This window comes from Scyliorhinus canicula, chromosome 2 (assembly GCF_902713615.1).
Source record: "Scyliorhinus canicula chromosome 2, sScyCan1.1, whole genome shotgun sequence".
Classification (NCBI taxonomy): domain Eukaryota; kingdom Metazoa; phylum Chordata; class Chondrichthyes; order Carcharhiniformes; family Scyliorhinidae; genus Scyliorhinus; species Scyliorhinus canicula.
The window spans coordinates 56,661,401-56,685,669 of record NC_052147.1 but is presented as its reverse complement, the minus strand read 5'-3'; the positions used below and the strand labels follow the sequence as shown (position 1 = coordinate 56,685,669).

General features: G+C 44.9%; 1 protein-coding gene across 3 annotated transcripts in view; it reads left to right on the top strand.

The window, feature by feature from the left end:
• The window catches only part of ero1a (endoplasmic reticulum oxidoreductase 1 alpha), a 36,153-nt gene extending 19,542 nt beyond the window's left edge, over nucleotides 1-16,611 (top strand). For all 3 annotated transcript variants that reach the window (XM_038778908.1, XM_038778919.1, XM_038778898.1), the window contains exons 12-16: nucleotides 7,890-8,136; nucleotides 10,504-10,573; nucleotides 14,726-14,812; nucleotides 14,922-15,055; nucleotides 15,753-16,611. In XM_038778908.1, coding sequence (XP_038634836.1) covers nucleotides 7,890-8,136; nucleotides 10,504-10,573; nucleotides 14,726-14,812; nucleotides 14,922-15,055; nucleotides 15,753-15,813 — 599 coding nt within the window. In that variant the 3' untranslated portion in view covers nucleotides 15,814-16,611. The remainder of the gene's footprint in view (nucleotides 1-7,889; nucleotides 8,137-10,503; nucleotides 10,574-14,725; nucleotides 14,813-14,921; nucleotides 15,056-15,752) is intronic.
• Nucleotides 16,612-24,269: the final 7,658 nt, after the last annotated feature.

Sequence of the window (24,269 nt, the reverse complement as noted above, 5' to 3'; positions counted from 1 at the left end):
CTTGTATCAAAGTAGGTTACAGCAAATAAACACCCGGGAAACATTCTTCCCAACAATCAACTGTACAATCTGTACAGATTTTTCTCCTTTTTTCACCCACCCCCCTGCGACGGACAGCTCCTCAAACACGGTCACAAACATCCCCCACCTTTTCTCAAACTCCCCTGCGGAGCCCCTTGACTCATATTTTATCTTCTCTAACCGCAGGATGTTGCACAGGTCACCCAACCATGCTGCTACCCCCGGTGGCGATGCCGACCGCAACTCCAGCAAAATTCGTAACCGTGCATTCAGAGAGGCGAAGGCCAAGACATCGGCCTTCCTCCTCTCCATGAGCTCCAGCTTCTCTGAAACCCCAAATATCAACACCAAAAGATCCGGGTCCACTCCCTCCTCCACTATCCTGGCTAAGACCGCGAACACTCCCATCCAGAATCTTCCCAATTTTTCACAATCCCAAAACCCCCACGCCCACACATTTCACACTCATTTGCTACCCCCTGAAAGAACCCACTCATTCTCGCCCGAGTCATGTGCACCACCTTAAACAGTATCTGGCTCATCCTTGCACATGAGGAGGTCCTGTTTACCCTACGCAGTGCCTCACTCCATACTCTCCAATTGATCTCCATTCCCAACTCCGCTTCCCATTTCTCCTTGATCTTCACCACCCGCTCGCCTCCCTGCTCCCCCAGCCACTTGTATATATCCCCAATTCTTCCCTCCCCTTCCACATCTGGAAGCAGCAGTCGCTCCAGCAGGGTGTATCCCGTCAATCTAGGGAACCTGTCCCTAACCTGTAGATACCTGAACTCACTACCCCTTGGCAGCTCTACCCTCTCCCTTAGCTCGTCCAGACTGGTGAACCCTTCCTCCAAATACAAATCCCTCACCTTGACCAGCCCCACTTCCCTCCACCTCCTGTATACACTATCCATCCCCCCCTGGCTCAAACCCATGATTCTCACACAGCGGGGTTAGCATCGACATCCCTTCCACCCTAAAATGCCTCCTCAGCTGATTCCATATCTTCATCGTGGACTGCAGCACTGGGCTCCCTGAATACCTACTCGGAGCCATTGGCAATGCTGCCATCACCATTGCCCTCAAACTAGACCCCCTGCAAGATTCCTCCTCCATCCTAACCCACTCTACCCCTTCTCCTTCCGCACCTTGTCCACATTCACCGCCTAATGATAATGAAACAAGTTTGGCAACACCAACCCCCCCCCCCCCCCCCCACCCCCGCCGCCACTGCCTCTGCCTCTGGAGCAGAGTCCTCCCCACCCTCAACACCTTCCCTGCCCATACAAAGTCAGAGATGATTGTGTCCACTTTCTGAAAAAAGGCCTTTGGTATAAAGATCGGGAGAGCCTGAAAGATAAACAAGAACCTCGGCAGAATATTCATTTTCACCACTTGGACCCTCCCCACTTGCATTAAGTGCAATGTATCCCAACTCTTAATATCCTCCCTGGCCTCCTCCACCAGCTTTGTTAAGTTCCACTTATGGAGCCCAGTCCATTCCCTCGCTACCTGAATCCCCAAGTACCTAAACCTATCCCTCGCTACCTTAAATGGCACCCCCCCAAAATTAGCCTGCTGTTCCAGCTCATTCACCGGGAATACCTTGCATTTCCCTACATTCAGCTTGTATCCTGAGAACCTTCCAAACCTCCCCAACAGGCCCATAATCCTTCCCCTACTCTCCAACGGATCCGAAACACAGCAAGAGGTCATCGGCATAGAGCGACACCTGATGCTCCCTCTGTCCCCTCATTATTCCCTGCCACTCTGCCAACCCCTGAGAGCCAGCGCAAACAGCAGCGGTGACAGCGGGCACCTCTGCCTCGCACCCCTGTTGTGGAGATGCCGGTTTTGGCATCATCTGAGGAAGGAGCAGTGCTCCGAAAGCTAGTGTTTGAAACAAACATGTTGGACTTTAACCTGGTGTTGTAAGACTTCTTATCGTACCACTGTGTAAGTCAAAGCTTTGTGAGCTCATATCATTCATCCTCACCCTCGCTCTTGGCACCACATACAGCAACCGCACCCATGCCACAAATCTCGGCTCAAACCCAAACCTTCCCAAAACTTCGAACAAGTACCGCCACTCCACCCGATGAAATGCTTTCTCCGCGTGCATGGACACCACCACCTCCGGTACCAGAGCTCTCGACGGATTCATCACCACATTCAACAGCCGTCTTATATTACTCGTGAGCTGCCTGCACTTCACGAAGCCTGTTTGATCTTCTGCAACCACCCCGGGTCACTCTCCCCTATCCCCCCCGCCAACAACTTAGCCAATACTTTCACATCCGTGTACAATAGTGATATGGGTCTATACGACCCCACATTCCACCGGATCCTTCCCTTTTTTTGGGATTGTGATTACTGCCTGCTTCATTGCTTCATCGTCTCCGGCAACTCCACCTTCTCCAGTGCTTCATTGAACACCCCCAACAGATGTGGTGCCAGGTCTGCCGCAAATTCCTTATTAAATTCTGCCAGGGGCCTTGCCTGACTTCATACCCCAATACTATCCAGCACCTCCCTCAGCCCCAGGGGCTCCTCCAATGCCTGCCTCTTTTCTTCCTCCACCTGGGGAAATTTCAGCTTGTCCAGAAACCACCCCATGTCCCCTCCTCTTCTCCTGGGTCTGCCTCATAAAGTCCCTGGTAATACTCTCTAAATGACTCATTTATCTTCCCTGGCTCTGACACCACATCCCCAGCCCCAGTCCGGATCTTCAATATTTCCCTCGACGCTGCCTGCCTCCGCAGCTGGTGCACCAGCATGCGGCTCACCTTCTCCCCATACCCGTATTGCACCCCTCTTGCCCTACGCAGTTGCCCTACGCTCTCCCCATTGTCAGCCTGTCAAATTGCCCCTGCAACCTTTTCCTTCTCGCCAATCCCTCCACGGTGGGCACGCTCGAATATTCCCTGTCCACCTCCACTATCTCGCTCAATAGATGGTCATGTTCCGCCCTCCTTTCCTTATTCGCACGAACCGTAAATGAGATAATTTCTCCCTGGACCACTGCCTTCAGTGCTTCTCAAAAAATGCCCGCCCCATTCTGATTGAACGCCACATAATCCCTAATCGCCAACTGCACCTTATCACAAAAACCTCCATCCGCCAATAACCCCGAGTCAAACCGCCACCCCGGTCTCTGCTCTCGTCCGAGATAACTATCCCCGCATACTCTGCCCCCTACACCCCAACCAAAATCTCCCGACTCACTGCAAAGTAATCAATCCTCGAATACACCTTATGGACGTATGAAAAGAAGGAATACACCCCCCCGGGTTCTGAAAGCGCCATGGATCCACCATACCCATCCTCTCATAACCCCCCCCCCCCCCCCCCCAGCTCCCTTGCCATTCGTACCCTACCCATCGACCTGGGGCTCGATCTATCCACCCTCTGCTCCAGGACACAGTTAAAATCTCCTCCCATGATCAACTGGTACGTGGCCAAATCCGGGATTGCTGCCAGCAACCCCCTCATAAAAATCTCTTCCCATGATCAACTGGTACGTGGCCAAATCCGTGATTGCTGCCAGCAACCCCCTCATAAAACCATTCCAATTTGGGGCATACACATTTACCAACACTACCGGTGCCCCTTCCAATACCCCATTCACAATCACATATCCCCCACCTGGATCCCTCACCTCCTTCGCACTCACGAATCCTATTTTTTTGCTCATTGAAATCGTCGCACCCCTCGATTTCAAATCAAACCCCGAGTGGAAAAACCTGCCAGACCCACCCCTTCCTTAACCTAACCTGGTCCTTCACACGGAGGTGTGTCTCCTGCAAAAAGACAACCCCCGCTTTCAGCTCCTGAGGTGCATGAACACCCGTGACCTTTTAACCGGCTCATTCAGTCCCCGGACGATCCATGTTACCAACCTTACCGGAGGCTTGCGCCTCCAATCCCCTCTACCATCCATCATCTTCCCCACTTAACTCCCGCCCTTTTAATTCCACATCCCAGATGGCCCCTTTCTTCGCCCTTGACCATGTCATCTCTCGTCCCCTGCTGCGCGCAGATCCCCCCCCCCCGGCTTTTCCTGTTCCCCTTCTTCCCCCCCCCCCCCGCCCACTTCCCCTTTCCCCCTCCTCCGGCCACCCCTCATGGCCTTCTCCCCCACCACCTCACTTCCGTTCACCAGTATAACCTGCTAGCGCGGCTGCCCCTGCCCAAAGGCACATCCTAATGACCCCCCCCCCCCCCCCCCCGCCCCAGCTCCAAGAAGAAGGCCTCCTGCTGGCCTTCCCCTCCCCCACCCAAACAAGGACTTCTCCTGAACTCCAGCTAGCCTCCTCCAAAAGCAAACAAACAGATGTTAAACACAAACAGTCCCATAAAACAGGAGGGGGATGGGAACATCCATCCCCACATAAACGTTTCACCCGTACAACTCTTTACAATCTCAACATTGAACAGAAATCACCCGTCCCCACAAAAAAGGCAAAAATTCCCCAATCCCTGCACCAACTTCAGACATGCTCCTGACCATTACATAGTGCCAGCACCCTGGTTCCCAAGCATTGCCCACTCAGTTCTCCCCCAGTTTATGCTCCTTAATGAAGTCTTCGGCTGCTTCTGAGGTCTCGAAATAATACTCCCGGCCTCCGAACGTCACCCATATGTTCGCCGGGTAGAGCACCCTAAACCTGATCTGTCACCGGTACAGCACCGCCTTGGCCTTGTTGAAACCTGCCCGCCGTTTTGCCAACTCTGCTCCGATGTTCTGGTAAATCCGGATGTTATTTCCCTCCTAGTCGCAGCTACGCTTCTCCCTGGCCCACCATAGAATTTTCTCTTTCTCCACAAATTTATGGAGTGTCACGATCACCGCCCGCGGCGGCTCCCCAGCTCTAGGCTTTTGCCTCAGAGACCTATGCGCTCGGTCCACTTCACGTGCCTTATCTAGCACCCCTTTTGCTACCAGTCCCGCCAGAATCCTCGAGATGTACCTCGTGGCACTCTCACCTTCCACTCCTTCAGACAGGCCCACTATTCACAGGTTCTGTCTTCTCGAGGTATTCTCCTGCTTCTCAACCTTTGCCCTCAGCGTTTTACAAAGGTCTCCGAGGAGCCCCACCTCCGCCTCCAGAGCCACCACACGATCGCTGTGGTCCGAGATCACTCCTTCAATCTCCCAAATCTGTGACCCCTGCACCTCCAAACACCTCTCCATCCGTTCCAAAGTACTCTTCAGGGGTGACACAGCTTCTGCAATGGCCTTTGCATGATCCTCATGCATTTCTTTCCTCTGTTTATGGAATTCCTCCTTGATAAAAGTGTCTGTATCTGGGGCTTTACAGCTTGCCCCTCCCCTGCCTGTATGCTGGAAGAGACTGTCTGTGAAGCACAAGACTGTTTCAACTTTCCAGCCAAATCTCTCACTGGTTTCTGCCGGGTCCGGTGATCAGAAGACATACCATTCCAGGGGTAAACTACTCCTCTAACATTAACCAACGCCTTTTCATCAAAATTCCACCCGGATCTGGGTAAAAAGAGCCCTTTTCTGTGACTTTGAACAGGAACAGCTCTCTATGTGACCAATCACTCCATGGTCACAAGCGGAAGTCTCCACCTAGTTCTACCTCACCACCACCTCTCAACCCCTCCACCGTCTCTGATTGCCACACTGCTGATCCGATGACAGCCAGTACTGGATGAACAGAAATACACTCAAACCAAGTATTGGGAACATTAAACTCACTGTCTATGGTCCCCACCAAGAACTCATTTTTCTAGCCACAGATTAAATCTCTCTTCCTGGCAATGGTGTGAAACTGAATCAGGTATTCATTTGATCCTGAGATGAGCTCACCACCAAGACTGCCTTCATCATTGGAGCCCATCTCCTTCAGTTCATCATCTGCTGAAACCCTAATCCATACCCTTGTTACCTCTGCACTTGACTATTGCAATGCTCTCCTGGCTGGCTTTCCAGCTTCTCACCTTACATAAATTTGAGCTCATCCAGTACTCTGCTGTTTTAAGTCCAGTTCACCTTCACCAGTGTTTGTTGACCTACATTGGTTCACAGTCGCGTAACGGCTTGATTTTGGAATTCTCATCCTTGTATTCAAATCCCTCCATGGCCACATCCCTTCCTAATTCTGTAAGCTCTTCCAACCTTACAGCCCATTGCAATCGGTCTGCTCCTTCAATTTTGACCTCTTGGGTAGCCCTGATTTTTAACCACTCCACCATTGATTTCCTTGACTTCAGTCTCCCTCTGTCTGAACCTCTCTGCCTCTTTCTCCTCCTTTAAGAATCGCCTTGAAATCTGCCTTTTCGACCAATCTTTTGGTCAGCTGTCCTCATATCCCCTTATTAATGTCAAATTTTGTTCCATGTGAATTTTTTTCCTGTGAAGTCCCTTGAGGTGTTTTGTGGTGTTTAAAATGCTTTATAAATGCAAGCTTTTGGTGTATTACTGCATTAAATCTAATCAATCCGCTGTCCTAAATTAAACTTTAGCTTTAGCACACTAATTGTCCTATGCTCTTTTCATCTCTCTCGCTTTGCCTAACATTTTATCTATTGCTCTGACTCAATTTGTTTCCAGAAAGTTATTTAAGGAAAAAAATCAGCTTTTGCTTCAACTTCCTTCTCCAACATTATCCATTATGGAAGTGGGAGCAATAAAACGCCTGTTAGCTGAAAACTTGATCAGTTTCGGCTAATTGCAAGCTGGAAGACTGAAGATAGAAAAAGGGAGTGACCAGGTAACTCTGGTGCATGAAAAATAAATGGGCTCCACAAGCTTTGCTAACGCCAGTGAATTTATCACACTTTATATCAGGACAAGTAAACTCCTCAGCAGCTCACAACAGATTTTTTTCTTATAATTTTAGAGTACCCAATTGTCTTTTTTCCAATTAAGAGGCAATTTAGCACAGCAAATCCACCTACCCTGCACATCATTTAGGTTGTGAGGGGGAGACCCACACAGACACAGGGGAATGTGCAAACTCCACATGGACAGTGACCGGGGCTGGGATTGAATCTGGGTCTTCGACGCCGTGAGGCAGCAGTGCTAACCACTGCACCACCGTGCCACCTGGCAGGTCATGCTTGTGTAATTCAAGCGAAAGAGCATTTATGAATGGAGCTGGTCACTGCTGCCTCACCGCGCCGAGCTCCCAGGTTCGATCTCGGCTGTGGGCCACTGTCCGTGTGGAGTTTGCACATTCTCCCCGTGTTTGCGTGGGTTTTGCCCCCACAACCCACAGATGTGCAGATAGGTAGATTGGCCATGCTAAATTGCCACGTATTGGAAAAAATGAATTGGTTACTCTTAAATTTATTTTAAAAAAATAAATGGAGTTGGTGCATTCAAATTTTCAATCTTGGTATAGTATGCCACAGGCAGTTTCGAACGTCATGGTGAGGGGCTCAGTCAAACTTTATCTCTTCAATTTTCTTCCTCCTGAACATTTTGCACATTAAAGGTGAGGAGTTCACATTAATCTACACAGTGTAAAAACAGGCAGAATATTACAATATAATGGTCAACAGTATATTTTAAAGTAATTATGAAGCAACTATCACATTGATCTCCCATTTTGGTTATAAACTAGGATACGTTGAAGCTTGCTCAAGTAGCTTATAGTATCCTGAGCAAGCCAAGTATATTCAAATGTTTAATACAATTTCTTGTCATTTTTCGTGAAAGACAAAGTTCATGATGCCCATTTTGATAATGCACTGAAATAACAGGTTGAATGATGATTTTAAATGACCTTTTCTCAATGTTTTGCTTAGACACTAATGCCAGAGGATCAAGTGTGCGCATCATGCATTCGTCATTTGTCCAAACTGATCAAAGCTATGAGTAAACATTCTTTTCACAGATACCTGGTATGAAAGAAAATGGGGACACAACATTACAGAATTCAAGCAACGGTTTGACGCTCAGATGACCAAAGGAGAAGGACCGCGCAGACTCCGAAACCTTTATTTCTTGTACCTCATGGAGCTGAGAGCTTTGTCTAAGGCGTTACCTTTCTTTGAGCGTTCTACCTTCCAACTTTACACGGGCGACAGTACACTGGATGCAAAAAATAAAAAACTTCTCCTGGAAATTGTCAATTTGGCCAAGTAAGTTATCATTTGGTAAAAACAAGTTTTTGATTTTGATTAGGAATGCAGCATGACTATCTCTTGGTGAAACTATATCCAAATACTTAATTGTATAGACTTCGATGCAGTCTTCCGAAGGATTTGTCAAAGAGAATGGTTTACTCTGATCATAGCAAGAGGAAACTGCACCAAATTAGCCCTGTTTTCCGGTTGGAAATCCCACTCATGACTATGTAAGTTTACTTCAAAGGGTTAAACCCACAAATATCCTACAACTCCCATTATTCCTATAACTCGCTTTATTCCTGGAGGTTCATTACTCATTGCAGAGCTGCGACAACATTCAAAGAAATCCTAGGTGTGATGTTTTCATTGTAGGTCATTGTATATTTGTAGGTCAGTTGCAGATGAGGGGCTGGCTAATGCCAAAGAATTATTGAAAGCAGCATCTACCACATGGGCTGTAGCAGCTGGCCGTACCATTTGTAATCCAACTGTGCTAGTATGGCCACTTTGGCCACTACATTTCTTCAGTATTAATGAAATAATTATTTCAGCAGCACTGTTGCTTCACAGTGCCAGGGTCCCAGGTTCTATTCCTGGCTTGGGTCACTGTCCGTGCGGAGTCTGCACGTTCTCCCTGTGTCTGCGTGGATTTCCTCCGGGTGTTCTGGTTTCCTCCCACAAGTCCCGAAAGACGTGTTGTTAGGTTTATTGGACATTCTGAATTCTCCCTCTGTGTACCTGAACAGGCACTGGAGTGTGGCGGCTAGGGAATTTTCACAGTAACTTCATTGCAGTGTTATGGAAACCTACTTGTGACAATAAAGATTATTATTATTATTAATAATAATATCTGCTAGGAGTATACTATAAGAATGAGGTTTGGGATCCTGCTTTTGCTATCCTAACTTCAAGCAAGTAGTGAATACTTGGCACCCACCTGCAATTTTATAAATGTACTTGATACCAGCAGCATAATATAAAAATGGCATTAAAACAATTCTCTCCTCCTGTTCACAGTACACTTGTCTGTGAAATGCACATTAAAAATTTTTTCTTGTGCAGCAGCAGGAAAAGCAAAAGGATATTAGTAGCAGAACTATCCCAATATCCTCACGTCTGTATTGTTTTCTTTTTACAAACTCCCACTATCTAATTTCCCTCACGGAATAAATATGCATTGAATAGATTTCCAGCCGGTATTGCATTTCTTTCTTCACATTTCTTTATATTTAATTGTACCTGTCATATGTTTTCCCATTTCACTGACATGCTTGTCTCTCTGTAATCCCCTGCATTCTTTCAACAAATTTCAAAAACTTGACCTTTTTGTTCATGCCCAAAACTTTTATACTGATTTTAGAGAGATCCTCCGTTGTCGAGGTTCCCTTATCATTGGAACTGGATCTATCTTCTGCAAGGACCGTGTCTGCTGATGTGCAATGGTATACCCATTTCTCACACAAGACGTCTATCTAGTGGACCATGTACAGACACCACCTCAAGGCACTGAGAAGTATCATCAATGCTGTCTGAGACAGATTATCTGCATCAGCTGGGAGGACAGGCGTACTAACATCAGCATTCTTGAAGGAGCCAAGAGCATGAACATCAAGGCCATAATCATCCAAAACCAACTCCACTGTGTCAGCCAAGTCCTTAGGATGCCAGACTCCTGAATGCAAAAGCAAATCAACTTTGCCCAGTTCAAGGAAGGCTCCTGAACAAGAGGAGGACAAAGGAAGTGCTTCAAAGACACCTTGAAGACTTACCGCAAGAAATTACATCAATGCTTGGGAGACCCTTGCTAAGAAAAGACCTCCTTGAAGGAACATCCTGATTGAAGGGATGCAATTCTTCGAGAACACCCGCCGGCAAGAGGAGGTCTAAAAAAGGAGCTTGAGAAAGGAATACCAGCAATTTCATCCAAGGACCAATCCCACCACCTAGAAACCTACCTGCCAAGTATGCGACTCTAGGATCAGGTTCATTAGTCGTGTAAGGACCCACAGAACCCATGACCAGTAACACAGCGTTTCTTGAATAGACAACCATACCTGTTAGCATGTGGTTGCTGAAGAACACTATGATAACTTAAGTCTCAGCACAGATCCTTGCGCACAGCATCATCCATATCCTGAAAAGTCCATAAGCCTGTTTACTTGTACTCATTTTTGTGTCACGCCATTTTCTTGTCTATATGGTCTATATATTCTTTCATATTATGTTCCTGAAACATTTTAATAAATCTCTGATGTAGCACCCTATCAAATTAAGTACTGTATGTGTATGGTTATAAGTAAATTCGCAAAGTAAGCTGAATCCCATTCTGTTGTTACTCAATAACGGATTATTAAGTAATATCACCTTGTTCTATTCTAGATCATTCCCCTTTCCCTTTGATGAACGCTCCTTATTTGCTGGGGAAAAAAAGGAAGCTGAAAATCTCAAGGTAACAATGCACTATAACTGTTATTTGTACTTATTGTGACTAAGGGTCAATAGTGAGCAAAGGCTCATTTGATGCAGGTACATTTTCTAATCACAGCTAAAGTCTAACAGTTGCAGGTAATGCACTAGCTGCATAAGTTCCTGAGCAACTCAAGTTAAAATTTGATTGAAGTAACTATTTAACAATAGTTTCTGTGCTGCACTAATGATTTGGACTTTAACCTGCATGAGTCCTAGGTAGAAGAAATCATAAGACCATAAGACAAATGAGCAGAATTAGGCCTTTTGGCCCATCGAATCTGCTCCGCCATTCAATCATGGCTGATATTTCTCATCCCCATTCTCCTGCCTTCTGCCCATAACCCTTGATCCCCTTATTAATCAAGAACCTATCTATTTCTGTCTTAAAGACACTCAATGATTTGGCATCCACAGCCTTCTGCGGCAAAGAGTTCCACAGATCCAAAGATCCCCCCTCATCCTTCTAAAGTCCAATGAGTACAGACCCAGAGTCCTCAAATGTTCCTCGTACGACAAGTTCTTCATTCTAGGGATCATTCTTGTGAACCTCCTCTGGACCCTTTCCAAGGCCAGCACATCCTTCCTTAGATATGGGACCCAAAACTGCTCACAGTACTCCAAATGGGGTCTGACCAGAGCCTTATACAGCCTCAGAAGTACATCCCTGGTCTTGTATTCTAGCCCTCGTGACATGAATCCTAACATTGTATTTGCCTTCTTAACTGGTGACTGAACCTGCACATTCACCTTAAGAGAATCGTGAACAAGGAGTCCCAAGTCTCTTTGTGCTTCAGCTTTCCGAAACATTTCCCCATCCTCTGGTACACAGATGTCACTGAAATATGATATATGTTGCTCATAAAAAGATGGGCATTGTCTATTTATGAATGACTAACTTATAAGAAATTTATAATAACATGTAAGTAAACATAACAATATATTTACAAATCCATACTTTAAGTAATTATAATATTTGTTCACAAATCCATACCTTAGAATGTTTTAACTAATTTAACATGTGGATTACTGTACCCTAGCATATAGCTTCACAAGAGAACCAGACGGTAAATGGTTAGCTTGTGATTCATAAGGCCAAGAGCATGGAGTGGATTCCTGTTCTGACGCTGAGGATGGAGCATCAGCAGACAAGGAGAAAGGCCCTGCATTCGGGGAGCACGTACTGTTGCTCTGTTTACTTGCTGTAAATATAGCAGTCAATATGGTCGCCTTCCTTAATCCTAATTATATTTACTTTCAGAGTCGCCAGGTATCTCTCGATACCGCCACAAGGTTCAACCCGAATACCGATCAAAGAGCCAGTTAGTTAGTTCAAAGTCAATACTATTTATTTACACACACAGTAAGATCTACTCATGCACAGTACTACAAACTAAACTGTCTCTGATGCTAACACCTATACTTAACTTCGGGTGCCCATTTAGTCAGAGGAACAATGGACGTTGTTCGGATCTGAGGCTGTTGGGTTTGAAGAGATACAGGAGAACAGCTGAGGTCGTCCGTCTGGTAGCGAGTATTGACCTTGAACTTACTTGCTTCTGGTGATGCTGGTGGATGGGTCTCTCTGCCTGAGAGCCAACTCCAAGAGAGCGAATCTCTCGTGGGGATTCCTTCTTATACTTGGAGGGGCTTCGCCCACTTTTAGGCGGGCCTTAAACTTGGTCCCAATTAATTGGGCCGCTTCTTGACCATTGTTATCATTTTAACCAATAAAGGGGTGGGTGCCCTGATGGCTGGGCGTGTCTTAGGTGGCCGTTGGCCTTGCTTTGTTTGTGTCTTTCTGGTGCTGGGATGTCTGCAACAGTATCAACTGTCTGAGTGTTAGTCCTTTGTTTCTCGGAGATGGGCAATCAATATGCTAATCGACCCAGAGTTTCGATTCCGTCTGGTAACTGCTTCCCAAATATACATTCAGGCACTGTGCCTGCTTGCTGTCTAGCATTGTCCACATTTCCCTACATTCTTTGTGAGCGTCCATTTTGTGTTCTGGAAGTGGCCATCCCAGATGGCTACAGTACAAATGAATGAGTAGTAGCTGCTCATTCATGGTGACAAAAATTCAATTTTTCTTAACTAGGATTTCAGAATATTTACACAAAAATATGATATTTTTATAATACCAAAATTCCATCTGCTCTTAGTGAAAACCACAAATTGGTGACCGTGGCTATATCTTAAACTCCTCTGTAGAAAATTGCAACCCATTTATGCAGCAATGCAACCCATGCAGCAAATGGTGGAGGGGTGTCCATGTCATTTGGATATGGCTGCATCCTGTAACACTTGCAATGAATGAATACATTTGGCCGAGGAATAAATTTGAGTGCATTTTGAAGTAAACTATATGGAAATAATATGTTCTGGTTAAAATGGGGTAGCTGCCTTGTTGGCATGAGGCTAAATCCACAACGTGATGTAGCATTGAACAGAACCAGAAGATCCCAAATTTGACTACTGATCAGCGGTGAATTCACATTTCAGGCATGATAGCAATAATCTCAATGTACAAATACAGAGCAAAGAAAGAAATATAATATGGGAACAACTTGAGATTTCCACTGCTGATTACCTTCCAACACTTGCTAGAAATAGAGATGTATCAGCAAAAGCCAAGTGGAGGCTCAGACCAATGTTTTTATTTTAATAGGATGTTTCAGGTTTGGTCTTGTCCACGATCAAATAATGCATGATTTCTGGTGTCATTCTTGGGAGTATTAATTGATGTGTTGGGTGAGCTGGGTCTATGTGGACTGCGTTTGATGCTGTGTAGAGCGAGACAGGCTTCCAACACTTGATGAGATACAACACAATTTTATTTAACATTTAACTATATTACATGCTTAACTGTGGGTTGACACTATGCTGACTTGACTGGAGACCTGAGGCTAGCCTGACCAGACTAACTGACTACCACATGGTGTTTGTACTAGCTGCTGCTCACGAGCTCTGACTGTCTCAAAGGCTGGATCCCGAGAGAGCAGGAAAACTGGTGCCCTCTGGCTTTATAGTGGTCGTGTCCTGTCTGGTGACTGGCTGCTGTGTTCTGTGTGCTTACTGGTCATCCTGTGTGTCAATCACTGCCTGTCTGCACTCCATCATATACATGGATGTATATTTTGACATTAATAGTCTTGTTTGCACATATTAGTCAGACATACGTTCTCCTATATGGACCTCCTGAGAACTTTGGAAGTTTATTTTCCAGATAGAAGTTTAAGTCAATGACAATCTGTGTTAGGTGTTATTTAGAAATTGGGCAAGATTTGTGGTGAATGGAGATTGGTAGTCATTTATTGCACTTGCGCTTTCCGTACAATTTTGCATTGATATTTACTAAGATTTTGAAAAGAGGACATGTCCAATAGGAACAGAGACACCAAAAGCTGGAAAAGTAAAAGCTTTGTGTGTGAGGGCTGGATTGGAAAGCTAGTTAAGTGGAACTTTAGAGAGCATGATAAACACATTTGAATTTTATGTCTCTGAGCTTTGAAGGGGTTGGGAGAAATCCACAAACCATTAGTCCATCTCTAATTCTTAGCAGGATAAAGAAACACTGGATTTAAATATCTATCTGCACTAATTGTTCTAAAAATGGAAAATGTAACACAAGAATATATGAATATTCCTGTTATTGGAGGAGTAGAATTTAGGTTTTTTAAAAAAAAAATTCAAAACATAAAATTGAAGTATAAACCCCCTTCAAGCTCAGAGGCAGGTAGTGACAACACTGAACTTTCACTGAAAAGTATTCTTATTTGAATTCACTTGTCCTGCAAATGACTTCTGTATAACATATTAAAATAACTACTACAAATTCATGGGAAAATACAGAAAATATTTGCATACAGGAGGTGGTGTTTGGTACTAGATCCAAATTCAGCAGCAATTGTTTTTTTAAAGTCCAGAACCCTGTACAGCATCATAAAGCTAATTCTGGTAAGGTGGAAACGCAGCCATCAAACTGCCATAGAAAAGAATGATGGGGAGGGGGGGGGGGGGGGGGGGGGGGGGGGGGGGGGGGGGAAAGAGAGACAGTGTGGAGATTGGGAAAATCTGGTCTGTTAATTTATTGCTATGATAAGAAAATATAATCTGTGTTTCTCTCCTGTTAAAGGAAGAATTTCGGCTGCATTTCAAAAACATTTCGAGGATAATGGATTGTGTTGGTTGCTTTAAGTGTAGACTCTGGGGCAAGCTTCAGGTCAGTATTAAGTACCTTCCCCCCCCCCCCCCCCCCCCCCCCCCCCCAATATTTTGGAACTCCCTCATGCCTAGGGAGATGTTAATGTATGCCTCAATTATCTCATCAGACTCAAGGATTGGGTACTGCCTTGAAAATTCTATTCTCGGAGAAGCAAATAAACAGTTTACTGGTTTCTGGTCCATCTCAAAGATTCCACCTAAAGCGGCAAGATATTGTTGCACTCTTTAATGCTTTTGGAAGGTGAGACTTTTACAACTTGGTCTATATATTTAGTATATATTGTTGAAATTAAGTTAATGTTGCATCTTTCTTCAGTGACTGAAACTTTCAATTTGTTGGGATGGGGGGGGGGGGATGGAGGTGCAGGGCAGGAGGGAGGAAGGGTGTCGAGTGGGGTATGAGAATAAAGTGAAACAGCTGCTTCTTGTACCTATGCAGATGGCAGAAGGAAGTGGCAGAACACTGTGACCTACCACAGATACTGCCTGCTCTGTCTCCTTCGTCCCCAGGGTAAAGTACATCATTGTATACCAGCAAAAGTGGGGTTAATGCTGTCAGTCACTGAACGACAAGTACAGAAGATTTTGCTCGTTGGCCAGGTGCTGCTTTGAAATTCTGTTCTGACCCAGGGACAGATTCCCATGACCTCAGCACCCAGTCCCCTTTTTGTTAATTACCTCAACCTTGGGATTCATGATGGGATCCGAAACGGGGGCAGAAATTCTATGCTACATTTCCGCTGGTAGTCTGGGAGTTTGGGATTATCAATGGTTTTCCAATTGAATTAAAAAGAGGGAATTTGGGTGTGATCATGTACTTGGCTATCAATAATTCCTGTTCATTTGAATGCTGCCCAAACACTGAACCAGTAAATGTTGAGTAACAAGGTAATTTTATCATTGTGAAGCAGAACAGTGATCACTTTCTTTTGTTCCAGGATTTCTACCAGTATCCAGGAGCTTCAGAACTTTCGTGAACTACTTGAAACTGTACAATAGTGACACTGAACTGCCTACTCTTTGATGATACAAAGGACATTTTTTTCATGAAGAATTTAGTTTGTTGCTAAAATAAGAAATATAATTTAATTCTACAGCTTAAAGCCATACTTAAAAAAAAAAAATCCACTGGTCACTCGTAGGCAATCTGCCTATACTTTACAGAATGTGAAAAGGGAAAGAAATTGACCCAAATTGTGTTGTCAAATAGTTTGGATTGGTATATAAAGGGACTGACTCTTACTACTGCTAAAAATTCTAATCTAAATATTGACGCTGTGTTGCATAATTTTGATTCTAAGAGTTTACACTGATGAAATGTTATTGTTTAAAACTCATGTTGAGTTTACAAAAGTGCACTGTTCCACCACGTAAAGTTCCTTTGAGTTTGACTTTTCTTTTTGTTATTGTTGTAAATGTAACTTGGTAATTAATTACTTTCGATCTGGTCATTGCGTTGCTGAAATGCAATCAGAAAATATTGTACCTTTGACAATCTCAGCATTTTGTGCATTATGGAAATGGTGGAGTGAAGCTCCCTATGCTTTAGCTAATGACAGCCTTTTTTTGGCTGCACTAGTGTGGTATTTCCAATTTTCACAATAACCATTCTTTCAACTTGAGTTTGTGTTGTGCACCATATCAACTGTGCGATTCTGTTTACCAAGCTGCATTTTGTTTAGGATTCTGACATTCAGAAGGAACTTTCTGATCTGACAATATTTGTGGATTCAACCCCAGCTGCCACAGGTGGAAGGACTATATATCCTCCTAATAAAATGATCAAACTCCATGAAAGCTTTAGAATGCAAAGTATGGTAATATAATTTCTCTGGAAGGTTAAAGATTGCTGGAATTATTTAAACATTCTATGACTTTTGATGTACAGATATAGGGAGAGATTTATAATTTGAAATATAATTAATCTGGTTGCCACATTCTAGGAAAGATGTGATTGCACCAGAAAGGGTGCAGAAGACATTCACCAGGTTGCGTTGGCTGAACTGTTTCAGTTATGAAGAGAGGCTGGTTAGGCAGGGGTTGTTTTCCTTAGAGCAGAGAAGCCTGAAGGGGGACATGATTGAGGTGTAAAAATTTATGAGGGACATAAGTAGGGTAGATAGGAAGACCATTTCCGCCTTGGTAGAGGGGTCAATAACCAGGGAGCATATATTTAAGGTAAGGGGCAGGAGATTTATAGGGGTATGGCGGCACAGTTGTTAGTACTGTTCTTTCACAGAACCAGGATCCCAGGTTCGATTCCCGGCTTGGGTCACTGTCTGTGCTGAGTCTGCATATTCTCCCTGTGTCTGTGTGTGCTTCATCTGGGTGCTCCGGTTTCCTCCCACAAGTTGCAAAAGACATGCAGTTAGGTAATTTGGACATTCTGATTCCTCCCTCCGTGTACCCCAACAGGCGCTGGAGTGTGGCGATTAGGGGATTTTCACAATAACTTCATTAGTGGACGGTCAGAGACTATTTCCTCAGGTGGATGTACCTGTTACAAGGGGGCATAACTATAAGGTTCTGGATGGGAGATATAGGAGGGATGTCCGAGGTAGGTTCTTTACTCGAGTGTGGTTAGGGTGTGGAATGGACTGCCTGCTGTGATAGTGGAGTCGGACACTTGAGGAACTTTCAAGCGGTTATTGGATAGTCAAATGCAGCACACCACAATGACAGGGAGTGGGATAGCTTGATCTTGGTTTCGGACAAAGCTCGGCACAACATCGAGGGCCGAAGGGCCTGTTCTGTGCTGTACTGTTCTATGTTCATTGCGGTGTTAATGGAAGCCTGCTTGTGACAATAAAGATTATTATTATTATTTGAGGAAAAGCCTTTTGACTGGAACTCACTGCCTGAAAGGGTGGTGGTGGGTATCCTCTTAACATTTAATAAGCATTTAGATGAGCTTTTGAAACGTCATAGCATACAAGGCTATGGACCAAGTGCTAGAAAATGGGATTTGAATAGATAGGTGCTTGATGGCTGGGTGCAGACATGATAGACCAAAGGTCCTCTTCCTGTGCTGTAAAACTCTGACTCTAAATTATTTGTTGTGGGAGGGTTTCTAGGAATAGAATCTAGTTCCCCCAGGTTTGTCCACTGGTCTAACAACTAGCCTGGATTTATCTTCTGTAATATCTGGTGCAGAATCACATCTCCTCGATCTTTTTACTTGCAAACCTATGCTTGCAGCTTCACGTGTTGCTCCAAGAAAGCTTTTGTAACCCAGCTAATGTTACTGACATCATATCTATTGGTCTTTTTTCAGCCATCCTTGTTCTGAGGGTGGGCTGCATTATGAAAAACTTGTCCGTCCCATAGGCCAGTCCATGTCATCTTAGGTCTTCCTTGTGTACATTTTCCAATTGTTTTTCCTGGCATTACCTCTTCTTTTCCAAACACTCCCACACGTCCATGACAATTATATATAAGAAATAAATATAAAAGCTGGTGTTTGGATGCATACCACGCCTGCTACTTTATCCAGGAATGTGAATTTAGTAAGGTATTCTGAACTGAAATTTGAGATTAAATTCATAGAGCACTTAGACAAGTACTAGCCAACTGCTAGCCCCATGACCTTCATAAGAGCAGAGAATGGAAATCCGGGTTCTGAACCATAGTTGGGTAGGGCTGCATTAACAATGGTGGAACATTTAACAGCTTACTCGTGTGAAGACTAAAACATTCACCGAACCAAAACTTGACAATCGGCAACAAATATCTCTTCCCTGTAACAGATTGTCAAGCGATTGCGTGGAAATTTGATTTGAGACATCTGAAGCAAAAGAGATAAGAAATCCTAAAGTGAAATGTTGTGTATTTTAACACAAAAGCTGAGGTGTGCTGACTATTCGTACATTTTCTGACAGTTTCGGGCAGTGTTTTTCAAACTTTTTTTTTCCGGGGAGCCAATTTTACCAATCGGCTACCCTTCAGGACCCATGCCACTGATCATCGCGACCTACAATTATCGCTTACCTTTGAGACTACTTGGTCCTCACGATCGCTTTGTCATTCAATGTTACATTTCTGTGAGACAGCACGGTGGCGCTGTGGTTAGCACTGCTGCCTCACAGCGCCGAGGTGCCAGGTTTGATCCTAGATTCTGGGTCACTGTCCCTGTGGAGTTTGCACATTCTCCCCGTGTCTGCGTGGGTTTCGCCTGCAGGGTAGGTGGATTGGCCATGCTAAATTGCCCCTTAATTGGAAAAAATGAATTGGGCACTCTAAATTTTTTTAAAAATTTACGTTTCTGTATGTGTTGTTTCATCAGAGGTCCTGGAGCTCACACCAGCACTGTTTTGAACTGTTGTGGACTCTTCTGAACAATGGACTCTCCTGAACAGCTCACACCACTGCTTTGTCCTGTTCTGGATTCTCCTGAGTCACTCTCGCCAGCAGGCTTAGTTGTGGGATCCTGGCCTCTTCGTGTTCTGACCCTCACTTCCTTATTACAAATTGATCCATTTTAAATTTTACAGTCCCGTTGCTTGTTTGCTGCTGACAAATGGAGGAATCGCAATCGCGCCAGAGCATGTGATGTCAGTGTTCAGGGCCCGTGACCTGCTCTCTGCCTCGCTTCAGGCAGGAGGACTGCATTGAATTAGGAGGAGGTGGTGTTTCTTGCTGTTCTCCGGGTGTTGATGAGCAGGCACGCATGTGCAGTGTCCCTGCATCCTGAAAACCAGTCGCGGTCGTCATTTTTGAAAATCGGCATTTTTGAAAACCGGGAACGGCGGGATGGATGGCTTCACGACCTGTCCGCGACCCACCTGCGGGTCAAGACCCCAACTTTGAAAATGGTATAGGGAAGAGTTTGTCTAGGACGTGCATCTCGTAGATCTTGTTTAAATGTAATTGTGATTTTTAAGGATAAAATTTCAGTACAGTAGATTTAGCCGTTTAGTTCCAGTTGGGCTTCAGTAGATGATAGTTACACGATTAACCCCAGTCGAGAGTGAACTTACTTCTTAGAAATCACACAGGCAAGTCAGGAATTAAACTTAAGTTACTCTAAAAATTCAAAACAGGTCTAGAATTCTCAACGAATGACTTTCCATTACCAGGACCCTTGCTTCTGGAGATTGTTTTTGAAGATTTGAGCAGACGATCTGGTTCAATGTTTCAGTGCAGTACTGAGGGAATGCTGCTCTCCATTTTTCATAAAAAATATTAAACTAAGGCCTTGCCTGCCTGTTCAGGTGGATGCAAGAGAGTGCACAGCACCCCTAAAGAGGGGTAAGGGAAATTTCCTAGTGTCCTACCAACCCATTCCTTATCTAAAATAAATAAATAGGCAATCTGGTTTAGTAAACAGTTAAGGGGACCATACCAAGCACATATTTACTCTTATTTGTCTACGTAACACATCTACTCGAGTTCTCTGCCCAAAGGCAACTCCTTGCCGATTATTCACCAAACCGCAGCTAAGTGTAAGACCACTAGTCTGAACTGGTTTTGTATACCTTAAAATGGAACACCAGTAAAAATAAGAACATTGGTCCGAACTTTTTTTTTCCAACTGGGTGCTGGATTTTTACAATGTGGAGGAAGTCCCCGAGTCTGTCTCAGCTGAAACAGAGATCAACCCCATGCTGTTAGCGTTAATCTGGTTCACTGCTAGCTGTCTAGCCAACCGAGCTATTTGCTACCCCCCCCCCCTTCTCCACCCCACATAACAGACGCTACACTTCACTTCAAGTGTAATTTATTGATATGAAGGGTTTTGAGATGTTTTGGTGATGTCAATGATGCTGCAAGTGTAAGATTTTTTTCTTTTTAAAAATGAGCCAGGATCTGCAGCTCACATTACACTTGTTATCTCCAACAGTATTGCCAAATTGGAAAAATGCCCTCTGCATTCCATGGGCTGAGTTTTCACCAGAGAGACAGGGGAACAGGAGCTGCATCTTATTTTCACTGGGAGAAACCTGTCTCCAGTGGCAAACTTGTAAAAGTTTAGATTGTCACAGGGCTGAACCTCTAATTGGTATGGGGGTGGATTGTTCCCTGTCCACTTAAAACTAGTGTGGGCTGGAATAGAACATAGAACATAGAACAGTACAGGCCCTTCGGCCCTCGATGTTGTGCCGAGCAATGATCACCCCACTTAAAACCACGTAACCCGTAACCCAACAATCCCCCCATTAACCTTACACTACGGGCAATTTAGCATGGCCAATCCACCTAACCCGCACATCTTTGGACTGTGGGAGGAAACCGGAGCACCCGGAGGAAACCCACGCACACACGGGGAGGACGTGCAGACTCCACACAGACAGTGACCCAGCCGGGAATCGAACCTGGGACCCTGGAGCTGTGAAGCATTGATGCTAACCACCATGCTACCGTGAGGCCCCGTAGGATAGAGGTGGGATCAGATGAAGTGTTGGTCTCCTTTATGTACGCTACATGGCAGCCATCGCTGAGGCTGCTGGTTGTCCCAAGGAAGGGGGTCTGCTGATTGTGCCAACATATTACACTTCATCCGAGGTAAGTGTGATGTTACGGGAAAGTCTGAGGCCTGGTACTTAGGGCAAGACAGATTCTTGCTTCATCTAAACCAAATTGGATCTAATGTTGGAGTCGGAGGGTGGCAGGAGGAGACCACTGTTTCATGCGGCAAGAACATCTCTCCCTTCAGTGTCATCTGCCTCTGTCTCCAATTGCTCCTCCCTGGATGAACAGTCCCCTTTCAGAGCTCCAGCATCCTCAAGATCCCCACTCTCTGTAGGGCTATGTTATGAAGAGCACAGCGGACCACCAAAATGACCAACATCTTGGTACTAGGTTGATTGGCCATGCTAAATTGCCTGTAGTGTCCAAAAAAAGGTTGGGTGGGGTTATGGAGAAGGGGTGGAGGTAGGGGCTTAATTTGCAAGACCCGGTGCAAGCTCGATGGGCTGACAGGCCTCCTTCTGTGCTGTAATTTCTATGATTCTATGAGTGACCCGCAAGATGCAGTAATATGCAACCACTTGGAAGATGCCACTAAGGTCTACAGCTGATCTTTGGAAGGAGCCAGAAACAAAGACGTTTAAGACCATGGTGACTTTGCTGATCACTGGGAGGCCGTGACAACCAAAACTGGGAGGTACGAGGCCGAGGGCACAGATGTCGGTGATCTTATGTTTGGTGAGTCTCGGGCTGCTCCAGCATCGACTCCCAGACATCTCCAGGCAACTCTGTCTTTGGTGGTCGATTATGTTTAGTCCCTCAGGGAGGAAGTGTCCTTAACAAGTGTTCTGTTGCCCTCCTGCCACTCTTTCCTTTCTTGTATCCTCCTGTTGCCTGGGGTTCCCGGGGTTCTACCTTTCTTGCAGATGGTGATTCCCTCTCATCTTTGCCTGAGTGAAAATCTGGCAATTGTGTCTTTTATTTCCAACTGGAGCCTTCCTGTTGTGCGGCTCTGCTCTTCTATCCGTTTATGTTGGGGGGCAGTGGGATGCTAACCCCATTCCATGAACACAAATAGGAACAGGAGTAGACACTGGGTTTCTTGAGCCTGCTTTGCCATTAAATAAGTTTGTGGCTGGCTGGATTATGGCCTCAACTCCACTTTCCTGTCTGAACCCCCATAACCCTCGATTCCCCTGAAGATCAAAATGTCTCAAGACTGAGTACTTATTCTCCCTGCCATCTATGCAGGGCCAAAGGAGGAAGTGTCCTTACCAAGTGTCCGGTCTCCCTTGGCCCTGCTGACCGACCCTCTTATGATGGGGCGATGCCCTGGGGCAGCTATGATTGGCCTCCCACTGTATCTGCCTTCTCTCAGCAGCTCTGAAGCTGACAGCTTCTAAAACCTGCCACCCCTTTAAATATCTCGCCCTCCTCCCTTCACCCAACTCTAGACAAGCTTTGAAAGAACCATAGTTGGTCTGAAATGGAGAGAGTGCAGGATTCCTCTCCCACACTGCTCATTATTGACGGCAGTGGCGGACTGGCCAGGGTGTCAGCTTGCCCGATGGCAAGTGGGCCCCTGATGAAGTGGGCCCCCTATATCAAATAAAAATGCAATAAAGAAACAAACACAGATAACTGTTTTAGTAATAAAAAGGAATAAGAAAAAAAAGAGAACAGGACACAAATAAGCAGTGCATGAAAAGGAACGAAGCAGGGGAGGTAGTGGAAGGATGTGGAATAATTAAGGAAATTCCATGTTTTCAGCAAGAGTGTGTGAATTTAAAGATAACATTACAATTCGTGATTTGAGATGGTCGGCAACTTCAAAGGATATCAAGCAGTAGTCTTGGTTCAGCCGGTACATCGGTCCGGGGCCCGGAGAGCCAAGAAGGGGCCCGTGAATCTCTGAAGGGCCCTTAAAAATTATAATTAATTCGATAAATAAATCTCCAACTTCTTTCCTGAGATTTGTATTCTAACTTAATAAAATATAATTGTTTTTAAAAAGAGCAATACCAAATAAAAATGCAATAAAGAAACAAACAAATAATCACTCAGTGTATGAAGGAACAAAGCAGTGTTAAACGGATGTGAAAAGGAGTTGGGGGGGGGGGGGGGGGGGGGGGGGGCTGGTTCACCCGGGTCGGACATAGTTGGAAATCCACGTTTTCAGCAAGAGTGTGTGAATTTAAAGATAAAGATACAGTTCGTGATTTGAGATGGTCGGCAACTTGAAAGGATATCAAGCAGTACATAGGGTCGTGAGGTCACCGAAAAGGAGAAGCGGTACCTTTGACCGTGAATCATGAGGTCAAAGATATTGAAGTGATAAGCCATGATCAGTAAACTCAAAGGGTTGCGACTTGTAATACTACACTGGTATCAAACTGGACATGTTAACTTTGGTCGTGGGACCATTCTTAATGTCTTACTATAGTCAGACCAAACTTCTAAGTTTCAACAGTTGTCTCAGTTGCTTGCTGGTGTGAACACTGGACAGTGGATTGTCTCCTCTTCTGAAGCTGCATAGGCCACAGTAGTATTGACTAATGAACATAGCCTATTGAAGTGTAAGTAAGTTATTTTATATTTTTTATCAAGTAGGCGTTTATCTGGCGTTCCTTCCAGTTATTCTTGCAATCATCAATATTCATTTTTCCCAATGTGGGCTATTTTTAATTAAGTTTTTATTTCAGGAATATTACCCCTACCAGCATGGAAAAGAAAAAGCATAGATCTGGGTCACTAAAACGCAAAGAACAAAAAGAAGCAGAAAGGAAGGAATCAGCCAGGCGATGCAGGCCTATTACAGAGTTTATAATACCACAAGTACAATCCACATCAACATCCAGTTCTGCAACAAATAATCAAGAAGCAAGAAACAATACTCATGGTGACGATGCAATGACATGCGAGTTACAAGAACAGAGAAGAGCTACTTTGAATGTAGAGACAAATACAAGTGCATCCATTACTAATCAACCCAGGCCCAATATTTCTTCTGGCTTCCTTGTTCCGGTATCTGTACTGCCTGTAGTTGCAAC